Raw genomic sequence first — 12,078 nt, 5'->3', positions numbered from 1 at the left:
ATTGTGTGTAATAGATCCAACAATGTTCAGTCAGGTCATCTGGACAGTTCTTTTTTCGTTGAGACAAAAAAAGAACTGTCCAGATGACCTGACTGAACATTGTTGGATTACTTTACCTGGATTATTGAGCATGAACTTTGTTGTGTGTAATAGAATTTAAAAAAGGGTTTAGTGTTCTCCAGGAAATTAACTAGTTTAGAGCAGCAAGTTGATTTATTTGTTGCGTTTCTGAAATAGCAATACAAATAACTATTAACTTATTACTATAGGCAAGACAAACATATTGTGATAATTAAGGTGGCAAAGGACTATATTCAATAATAAAGCTATATAAAGTATATTATACATATTATATAAAGTAAACAAACATCTCACATGAGGCACTCGGAGAGCATGACTTGGCTTATAGCTTTAACAGCACACTACATGAAACTTAACTTCTGCATGACTAAAATATACATTAACACGATGTTAACATCCAGACTAAATGATATAACATCATTAGACTCACCTTCTTTCATCTAAACACAGCAGGAAACCAGGAAACCAACAACAGATGCTCAAAAACAAAAATATATCCGTGTTGGGAGAGAAAACGACTTTACTGCTCGCAGCAGTGAACTTTACACAGAACAGTGCATCAGATCAGCCACGGTGCGTTCAAAAACGTAGGATTCATGAAATTCAAAAAGAAAAGCTACAGTCAAAGAGGAATTAGCTCAGCAAACAAACTAACCACATATAAACAATGTGGGCTTTCTAACTAGAATTGCATAAAAATCATTACAAAAAAATAAAATAATAATAATAAAATAAATTCAATTCCACTTAGGGGGCCCCCTAGTGGCCTGGGGGCCCTAAGCAGCCGCTTATGATGCTTAGGCCACCGGCAGGCTCTGAATCCATCTCTTCTCTGGTACGAAAGGAAGCTGTCGATATACATTCCTTCAAGGCATGATAGGCCTTTAAATATGAAGGTTTTATCCCACAAAGCTAGTTCCCAGTCATGCTACGAGACAGGTATGACAATGTTCACAGAAAAAGGCCTGTCGAGAAAGCAACGCTGCAGGTGACATGTGACACACACACATGGATGTTTTGGTGCTGGATTGCAGGTTGTCACGGAAACGCCTCTCCGATGTGTTTCAGGTTTCATGTTGACTCAGAAACGTGTCAGCATTCCACACCACCCCCTCAAGGCTTGTCAGTGTTTCCCTGGCCGAGTGTCAAATCACTGAGTAAGAATATTCATTTTCCAAATGCATCGCTCACCAATAAATGCTAGACCTCTTCTTCTTTTATGACAATAAAACCATGCCTTTCAACAGTAGGAAGCAGTCAGGGTGTGAAGCAGCCTATTAACGCACAACAAGAAATTAAAGTGTGTGCATTTTTCCTGTAAATGTCCACTTAAAGCCAGTCAGTAAAAATTAAAAGAAGTGCAATCACTTTAAGACTTGGTGGTTCCTTGTTTTGTCAGAATTTTCCAGTAGTTGCACATTTCTTTACTTGAAAATATCTAAAAATACTTGCCATTAAGACCTAGGACATATACTTTGAAAACAAACTGTCCAGTGTGTTTTGGCTTTGTTTTGGTCTTTGCTTTTGTTTTGGTGTATGCAGTTAACCCCGGCCGGGGTCAAAGTGCCCGATCAGCCTCCATCTGCCTCCTGACCATCGCCTCAGCTCCTGTCTACTCATACATGCTGTGATGAAATTAACGAATGTTCAAGTGTGTAATAATGCGACGCTCAGCTCCCACTGCAACATCTGTAGTGACGTGTTACTATGGCAACAAGACAGGAAATTGACTTAACTCAGTCAAGTTGTCTAATTTAGAATAGCTCAGCTGGAGAAATGGATGTCATTCGAACAGAACGAGCAAATTGGCAGATAACGCAGACTAGAATCTATTAGAGCGAAATGCAGCGTTACGCAGTAATCAACTTGTCGAATTCGCAAAAAGCAGCATTTAATTTAATGATTTCTTCAAATTAGTGCTGCTGACTTCATTACCTGTAAGGATGTTATCCGCGTCAAGCTCCATGTTCACTTTATTCTTCTCTCCAATGTGTCCCATGATCCATCTGGAGCGGCAGTACTGCTGGGTGGCGAGCAGCCAACGCAGCGACTCTGGGAAAATCCTGTCAAACAGACGGGGGTGCGGGGGGATGTCCTCATTAATGTGACAAGAAAAATGAATCACAAAGCAAAGAGCCCCTCTGTTGAAAGACTGATTGAAATTTCACTGAGGAATGCTTAACAGTGTAAAAGATGATCTCGTTGGTCAAATGGAAATATTTCAACACTTGTTATAATGCAGAGAAGAGAGCACAGTAATGACTGCTGCAGACATAACCACACTGGATTCAAGGGCTACTGCCTTGCAGCCATTGTTCCAGCTGCGGCAGCTTTTATTTGTTATGCTCCATTAACTGCTTTTGGAATTGCATAACGTTACACAAATACCTCTGAGATACAGTCTGATATCTGCCTGCAAGAAGATGACTTCTTGAAATTAGCTCAGCAGAATGATTTGTTCACACAATTATATAAAAAGTGGTATGAATTAGGGATGCACAATATTATCGGCATGGTATCGGCATTAGTTAATATTTGCAATAAGGTTAAATATCGGACATTGGCCATTCCATCAAAATAACGTACGGATATAAAAGGTGCTGTCTCTCTATATATATATATATATATATATGTGTGTGTGTGTGTGTGTGTGTGTAAAGCCCCATTCGCACACGATTAGTTTTACCTAGGGACCACATGCTATTTGTAATAATTATAGAGATTGTCTGTGTTGTTAATCCCGTGTGAATCGACCATGTCTGTAATTTGTAAAGTAAAAATTCCCCCGCAAATTACCTACTATATTTTGTTGAACTTCGAGGTCCAGTGATAATACTGCAAATAGTCATCTCTGTGATTTGGACAGAAATGGGTGGGATCCAATACGTAGTCAAGCGGTTTTTGTTTTCTAACCAATACAATTTGGAAAAATATAGAACATGGCTATTTTAAATGAACGCGTTGCTCGCTTCGGCCTTTGTAGATGCTGCTACTTCCTTCACTGCAGATGACAGCAGGTGTGGAGATGCGCGCATCCGGTCAGCTGCTCGATCCATCCATTATTTACCCGCTTCTTCCTTTTTGGGTAGCGGGGGTTGCTGGTACCCATGTCCAGCCATCACTGTGCGAGAGGCCGGGTACACCCTGGACAGGTCGCAAGTCCATTTCAACCGGCAGGTCAGCGGAGGCGCGCGGCCAGAGACAGCTTGTCCATCTGAGTTTAACGCGACTTGTTTTACCTCTTTCAAGCGGCCGGTCGGACCTGCCTCCTCCTCAACAAATAGATTAACACAATTTTATAATGTGCATTCTTATTTTGTTTTATTTGTTTTGTATGACTAGTAAAACCGCATCAAAGCCTGAGACCGGCCCAGCCCGCACATCAAGCACATTATGGACCGGCCCAGTCCGAATCTGGGTCGGGCTCTGGGTTGACAGCTCTAAAATACACAGCGCGTTAAGATCATATCTGGAAGATGTCCGTAAAGTTCAACTAAATCTCTGGCTTTGGTTATCCCGTGCGAATGCGTCACATAAAAAGCAGACATTGAGGAGTAATTTATTTATTACATGTGGTCCCTAGGTAAAACCAGAGCCGTATAAAGAGAGTTTCGACACTCCCATAGACTTGTATAAAAAGAATGGAATGGGGATGTCACGTGGGTCATGCAACCACTAATAGTTCCAAACAGCAGTGGTTCCAGTATTGAACGTAGTTCATTCTCGGTGTTTCAGAAGTGTTTTCGCCGGTAAGTTGATGAAAATACACTTTATGGCCATTGTTAAGCATTAGCTGACTGTTCTGTACCACAATTTATCAACATTAATACTTCATGTCGTCCCCCCCGCGCGTGTAATGTCGGCGTCATTATGTGCTCGTGTGCGAGATATTTTTTTTCATTATGACGCTGTTGACCTTCAAACAGAGGTTAAAAGCGTGTTAGGAATTTTTTTTTGTCTCCAAACCGTATGTGTCATTTTTCACCACTTATTGTCTGTCCAAACAGGTCTCTCTTGTAAATGAGTCTTCGAGGCTCAATGCGACTTATCTGTTTAAATATAGGTTGAATGAATGAATGAATGTCGCCAGTTTTAGTTAAACATGTTAACTTGCTAGTTGTATTTTAACTGCAGCTAGCTCAGTGCCAACATGATGGGCTTAAACGAGTCTATTTCTGTCTAATTCAGCGTTTTAAAACATACATTACAGCTTAAATTTTGAAAATTGATAATTTTCTAATTTTTGTGGTAATTCCAGTTACTGAACTGTCTCAACTAGAAAATATTTTGCCTTATTTTCTGCGTGATTGACGCGGTTACTTTAGTTCAAGTTATAGATCCTTCGTCAAAGACTGCAGCATAAATTGTGACATCATCATTAAAGAAAAACGTGATTGTGGAGATGAGTAATTTTAAAAAAATGTTTTCCAGGTAAACCGGCAGTTCACTGAAGTCTCTCCTTTCAGGGTGTCATTTTGCTTAATTGAACTTGAGCATCCATCACAGATGTTGGAATGTCTGAGGACTTTATTAACTACGTATCCAGTAAGATGGTGCAGAATACAGGTTTCACTGTTGGTGAAATCAGAAGTAGCTGTGTTTCCAATCAGCTGCTCCACACTCAGGCCAGGACTGGAAAATGTCTCTGTAATGTCCAGGAACTCTGCCAGAAGACTGCCATCATCCTCCTGATAGCTTCTGGATTTAACTGTCATAAGAAACTGCCCAACTGAGTGAGTGCCTGGTGAAACTCCACTGGTGTTGGGACAGGATTCTTTTGCCTTATGCAGCTGAACAAGTTTTCAAGACAGTCCTGAGTAAACCTGCCTGTCAGCACAAACATGTGTCCATGGTTTCAAGCATGTCTTTTTGAATACATACAATTGTAGATGTTACCATCACAATTCCTGTTTGCACTGGTTTCCTGTGGATGTGCTGGTTGACTTCAAAGGGAGCTGCTGTGAATGATGCCAAGGACGGACCCTCATTCGAACTTGAGCACATTTCAACTTTGTCCAAATTTGATCAGATCCAGTTTATTGGTGCAGATGTAATTAATAAACAGTATAAATAAAAGTACTTTATTAAAGCTTGTTTTACATTTTAAATATTTTATAATAAATTGTTTGGTAATTTAATTTTGCACAATTAACACTTATTTTGTCATCTATTATGATTTTAACTAGAAATAGTCTAATTTAAATTAACATTTTAATCAATGAATTACAATTTTACAATAGTTGTCAGGCTACAAGCACAATCTACTTGGTTATCCAGGTACTCGGTTGTCATAAAAAAATAAAAATAAAAAAAGACAAATAGAACAATTATATCTTGTACAGAAGTGAAGAATTCATCCAGATGATCTAAGGTAAGCTGGGGCAGATCTGAACTGCTGCATGGAGGACAAGGTGGAGCATTCTCATGCAGAGAACAACAGAAATAGCTTTATAATAGGCGTTACTCTGTTTTTTTGTTTTTTTACGTGTGTAACGTTATTATAAAGTACTGTTGACATGGCTATACTGATCAATGTATTGCATAGACATTTTCTTTTCTAACAAATATGTGTTTGCAGTCTCGTTTCCCTCTACAATTGAATGATAAATGTATCTGTCGCATGTAAAAATGCTTTGATAAAATGCATAGTCTGTGAAATAATCAGTAATCAGTTACGTAATCAGTTCGTTACTGCTCAATAATTACCGAAAGTTGCCGGGCAAAGTAAGAAAAGTCGATTTTTGTGTTATGTTGCGTCAGTAGCTGCTCAAACTGACTGACAACGAAGAGCTGTTTGGAACTATTGAGAGCTACATGAACCATGTGACCGCCTATCAGCTAGTTCAAAGTGTGTCGCAACTCTCTCTTTATGGCGCTGGGTCAAACTAATGTCATGAGAATAGGGCTTTAGACTGTTTTTGTATGACAACCCAGTGACAAGGATGCCTGCAGCGCCAGCACAACGCTATGACGTCACACGTGCCTACCTGATCTGATCACAGCGGAGAGGAAGAAGTGAAAATGTCAGCAGTGTGGAGGTTTTTTAAAAGTGTCGGAAACTGATAGCAGAACTGCTATTTGCAATGATTGCACAGCGTCAGTCACGCGAGGAGGAGCGGAAACAAAATCCTACAACACTTTGAACCTAATTAACCATCTCAAGAAGTATTGAAGAGAGTAAATGTCATGAATAAATTTGACATTAAACATAATCCAAGTTGAAGTGTTACATCATTTTCAGCCCTCTTTTTTGGCCTTTGCAAAGACCATGCAAAACATTGTTGTATTTCAATTCCACAGCAGAGAAAGCTATGTAGTCTCTGTAAGTAGGTCTAAGAATAAAAATATCGGTATTGGCATATCGGATATCAATCTAAAATCCAATATCGTGCATCTGTAGTGTTAATATACAAATTAAATACATATTTTTCCTAAGACATTGGTCACAAAGAGCTAGGTCTGTCGCAATAAATCAATTAATCAATTAATCACACGATAAATGAAAATTATGAACCTCATTTTCATTTATCAGCTTTATCGTTTCTTCGTGTCTCTTTCTACTGAAGACATTGGATGACAAAAAGCTCAACTCCGGTGCTCTTCACCGACCCCTCACTTTCTCTTTAAAATCCATTTTAACCATCCAAAATTGAGTTTTTGGATCGTTAAAAGCAGCTAAGCTGAGAAGCAAAGCTACGAGCTAAGCTAACAGGCCGACCTCAGGGAAAAAACCTCCGTCTTGTCGAAGCTCCAAAATTCACGGTTGAAACCCATGCTTTTGTCTAAAAAGTTGTTTTTCTCTGCAAAAAGAAGCGGAGAACTTGTTTACTGATTTTATATTAAAAGCTTTGTGTGAAACATGCTTCGCTAAAGAGCTCAAACCACACCGAGCATCTGCCATTTTGAGAACCGAAGAGAGACAGCCCATGTCAAGTCAAGGGGCTTACCTCCCATTTTCCTTAAAGTGACACGCTGCTCACTCCTTCACTATCTATCCTTCGGTTCAAACAGTCTTATACTGCCATCCGGTGGTTGAAAAAAGTTACTACACGCAAAACAAATCCAACATTTCTTTTTAAACAATATTATCGTTTATTGCAATAATTTCTGAGACAATTAATCGTCCAGCAAAATTTGTTATCATGACAGGCCTACAAAGAGCTTTAAGCTTTGAATTGTTATTCAACAAAAAAGGCCATGATTCAGTAAAACAGATGTGTTTCAATACCATTTCCACATTTAGCATTTACAAACCGGATTCCAAAAAAGTTGAGACACTAAACAAATTGTGAATAAAAACTGAATGTAATGATGTAGAGATGGCAAATGTCAATATTTTATTTGTAATATAACATAGATGACAGATCAAAAGTTTAATCTGAGTAAATGTAACATTTTAAAGGAAAAATATGTTGATTCAAAATTTCACAGTGTCAACAAACCCAAAAAAGTTGGGACAAGTAGCAATAAGTGACTGGAAAAATGAAATTGAGCATATAACGAACAGCTGGAAGACCAATTAACACTAATTAGGTCAACTGACAACATGATTGGGTATAAAAAGAACTTCTCAGAGTGTCAGTGTCTCTCAGAAGCCAAGATGGTAAGAGGATCACCAATTCCACCATTGTTGCGCAGAAAGACAGTGCAGCGATACCAGAATGGTGTTACCAAGCGTAAAATAGCAAAGACTTTTAAGTTATCATCATCAACCGTGCATAACATCATCAAAAGATTCAGAGAATCTGGAACAATCGCTGTGCGTAAGGGTCAAGGCTGTAAAACTTTACTGGATGCTCATGATCTCTGGGCCCTTAAACATTACTGTACCTCAAACAGGAATGCCACTGTCAAGGAAATAACAGAATGGGCTCAGGAATACTTCCAGAAAGCATTGTCAGTGAACACAATCCACCGTGCCATCCGCCGTTGCCAGCTGAAACTCTACAGTGCAAAGAGGAAGCCATTTCTAAGCAAGCTCCACAAGCTCAGACGTTTGCACTGGGCCAGGGGTCATTTAAAATGGAGTGTGGCAAAATGGAAGACTGTTCTGTGGTCAGATGAGTCACGATTTGAAGTTCTTTATGGAACACTGGGACGCCATGTCATCCGGACCAGAGAGGACAAGGATAGCCCAAGTTGTTATCAACGCTCCGTTCAGAAGTCTGCATCACTGATGGTATGGGGTTGCATGAGCGCTTGTGGCATGGGCAGCTTGCATGTCTGGAAAGGCACCATTAATGCAGAGAACTATGTTCAGGTTCTAGAACAACATATGCTCCCATCTAGACGTCATCTCTTTCAGGGAAGAACCTGCATTTTTCAACACGATAATGCCAGACCACATTCTGCAGCAATCACAACATCATGGCTACGTAGGAGAAGGATCCGGGTACTGAAATGGCCAGCCTGCAGTCCAGATCTTTCACCTATAGAGAACATTTGGCGCATCACTAAGAGGAAGGTGCGACAAAGAAGGCCCAAGACGATTGAACAGTTAGAGGCCTGTATTAGACATAAATGAGGGAGCATTCCTATTTCTAAACTTGAGAAACTGGTCTCCTCTGTCCCCAGACGTCTGTTGAGTGTTGTAAGAAGAAGGGGGGATGCCACACAGTGGTAAAAATGGACTTGTCCCAACTTTTTTGGGATTTGTTGACGCCATGAAATTTGGAAACAACCGATTTTTCCCTTAAAATGATACATTCTCTCAGTTTAAACTTTTGATCTGTGATTTGTGTTCTATTCTGAATAAAATATTAGATGTTGGCACCTCCACATCATTGCATTCAGTTTTTTATTCACAATTTGTTTAGTGTCCCAACTTTTTTGGAATCCGGTTTGTAGTTACCCAAGCGCTGTGATTTTGTAATTAGTGCTACAAAAGATCCGAGAACTGTAACACAAACCACGACTGTCGCTTACAGCCAAAGTTTCACTTCTGCTAAAGAAACCCCAATGACCTGAGCTCCCTGTTCAGATGTGCTGGAAATAACTATACTACTAACGGCAATAAATTATCAGATTTCTTTCTCCCATTAAAATCAAATAATGTTTTTTTTTTTTTTACAAACAAGATTTGTAACATTTACAGTCGCTTCATTAGCTTGTTTTTAATTCCTCATTACTTCATTCAAACATGCCTACGACTGTCACAGAGAGAACAACTGTGCACGTTTTCCCGTGTAAAAGTTTAAAGAGTGTATTGAAGGAGATAGCCGTTTTATTTTACAGAGTTTGACCACAGTATGGTGATCAACATGAAGCAAATGATCTTTTATAATTTAACAGCACACAACTCTCCATTTAGAGTTAGAGATTTTACACAACACAATAACATTTAGCCAACAGATTTCATTGCCAGCCAACAGGCAGACTGCATTTTATTAAACAAAATGAAACTGAATGGGAAATATTAAGGCTATTGATAAATGGACAGACACAGAGTAGGTCTGTGCTGAAGATCAAGGACTTTTATTCAGTTTTTCCAATTCATTCTGCTCAGACACCGTGAAGAAAATGACAAAGGGCAGAAGCTAATTACTGGAGGTTAAATCATGATAGAGAAAAGTTTGGAGTTTTCATTGACAGTCTGTCAGATTCCTTCTAAATGATGCTGATGCTGTCCACTAATCAAAGAATAATGTGCCTCTGAAGATTTTACAAATACGGTTTGAATGTGTGTGAAAGAGTGCATGCAGCTTGTAGCATAAAACACTGAATGCTTAGAGGTAAAATCAATAACTTTTCAAATATTATTTACTGTTAATGAATATTGTCACACCTGTTATATACATGTAAAACAAAATGCTTATTGACATGGATGGAAAATAATTGAAAACATTTTAATAGTTCTCCACTTGGAGATTTTAAATATTTGTACTTTATGAGTGTATTATAGTTTTTACAATGTCAGATTTTGTGTTGCGTCTAATATACCGTTGTTATCATTTAGTATAGTCTGCTGTAGCTTGGTGGTCATCGCTGCCGTTTTGTAATCCTGAAGGTTTGAGTCCAGGAAGAAGGAAAACCAGCGTAAAACAATTGCTAAATGTTTCTGTTCAGTGTCCTGAGACGACTTCTGTTGGGACTTGGTGCTATATAAATAAACTCAAATGAAATTAAATCTTTCATGTGAATTTGCTCACTGTGGTGACCCCTGCAGAAAGGAGCAGCCAAAAACGACCACAAATCATAATTTCGTTTATAGCCTTATCTACTAATTTTTGAAGATGTGGCTTCAAATAGATAGATAAAAGAAGATAAAACAAAACATGAATAATTCTTATTTTAAACATCTGACAGGATTTCCTTGACAAACGCCCAAATAATCTATCATCTCAGTAAAAAGAAATTCCACAAGAAATGTTTTTTCCTTCTTCCCTCTCATTATTATATTGATGACTCCACTAACAAAGCAGGTCTATGCATCTTTAAAAATTAAATAAGACATGAAAAAAAACCTCAAAGCTGTGAAGTAGATTGAAGCATATCACAGTTTTTGTTTGTTCCTTACCAAATGTAGGACAGCATAAGCAGCAGGGGACAGATGATGACAACTTGAAGCACCTGCCAGTCGCGACAGAGGTAGGCTACCCCGGGCATGAGGAGCTGACCTCCTAAAACCATGAAACTGGCCACCATGGTCATGGAAAACCGCCATCCTGGCAGGCACAGCTCAATCCCTGGCAGACAAAAACAAAGTCAAGCAAAACGTGAGAACTCCAATAAGCACTTGTTGGCATTCAGAGTGAGTCAAGTTATCGAAGCTCAAGTGTTTTTTAGGGATTAAGCATCTCAATATTCAAACCGTATAAACTTCAATTTAGAACTGCCAGATAGGCCTGTAGCAATAAACAATAAATCAATTAATCACATGATAAATGAAAACTATTGACCTCATTTTCATTTATCGGCTTTATCGTTTCTTCGTGTCTCTCTTTCTACTGAAAACACTGGATGACAAAAAGCTCAACTCCGGTGCTCTTCACTGACCTTTTTTCTCTTTCCACCTTAAAATCCATTTTAACAGTCTAAAATCGTGTTTTTGGATCGTTAAAATCAGCTAAGCTAAGAAGCTAGGCTACAAGATAAGCTGACAGGTCGACCTCAGGAAAAAACTTCTGTCTTGTCGAAGCTCTAAAATTCATGGTTGAAACCCGTGCCTTTGTGTAAAAAGTTGTTTTTCTCTGCAAAAAGAAGCTGAGAACTTGTTTACTGATTTTTTATTAAAAGTTTTGTGTGAAAATTGCTATGCTAAAGAGCTCAAACCACACCGAGCGTGCACCATTTTGAGAACCGAAAAACTGGAAGGAGAGACAGCCCATGTCACATCAAGGGGCCTCCCTCCCATTTTTCTTAAAGAGACACGCTGCTGGCTCCCTCACTATTCATCCTTCTGTTCAAACAGATTATGCTGCCATCCAGTGGTCAAAAAAGGTACTAAACTCAAAACAAATTAAACATTTCTTCTTAAATTTGACAATAATTACACATTATTGTCAAATTTCAAACAATATTATCATTTATCACAATCATTTCTGAGACAATTAATCGCCCAGCAAAATTTGTTATTGTGACAGGCCAACTGCCAGATGCACAAATCACGAGAAGTTCATGTAATGAAACAGTCAAAATCAGCACACCAGATAATAAATAACATTCCAATAATATTGATTCTGAAGTGAAAACACCCAGATCGAATAATCAGCTGTTTCCTGTGTTTCCTCAGATGTAAAGTAAGGATTGGACATGCAGTACCCTATTATTCTTTATAAAGAAAACAAATATGATTCTCCAACCAACAAGACAGAACTCACTTGAAAAGGTGAGGCAGACAGGTAAGGACAAGGCTCCTTATTTTTGCTTTCCACACAGTTGGGATTCTTTTTTTTCTGATGCAGCACAAGAATCTATGACAATCACTATGCTCCATATTATGACACTTGCTATACTATATATATATATATATATATATATATATATATATATATATAG

At 38.6% G+C, this 12,078-nt stretch overlaps 1 protein-coding gene across 1 annotated transcript in view; it reads right to left on the bottom strand.

Annotated features, from left to right (window-relative positions):
* The window catches only part of LOC119415058 (solute carrier family 22 member 23), a 71,039-nt gene that overhangs the window by 9,674 nt on the left and 49,287 nt on the right, over positions 1-12,078 (bottom strand). The window contains exons 4-5 of the mRNA XM_037682192.1: positions 10,598-10,766; positions 2,017-2,144 (exon numbers count right to left, since the gene is read on the bottom strand). Coding sequence (XP_037538120.1) covers positions 2,017-2,144; positions 10,598-10,766 — 297 coding nt within the window. The remainder of the gene's footprint in view (positions 1-2,016; positions 2,145-10,597; positions 10,767-12,078) is intronic.

Source organism: Nematolebias whitei, chromosome 9, assembly GCF_014905685.2.
Source record: "Nematolebias whitei isolate Nwh7 chromosome 9, NemWhi1, whole genome shotgun sequence".
NCBI lineage: Eukaryota > Metazoa > Chordata > Actinopteri > Cyprinodontiformes > Rivulidae > Nematolebias > Nematolebias whitei.
This window is presented reverse-complemented; position numbering and strand designations above follow the sequence as displayed.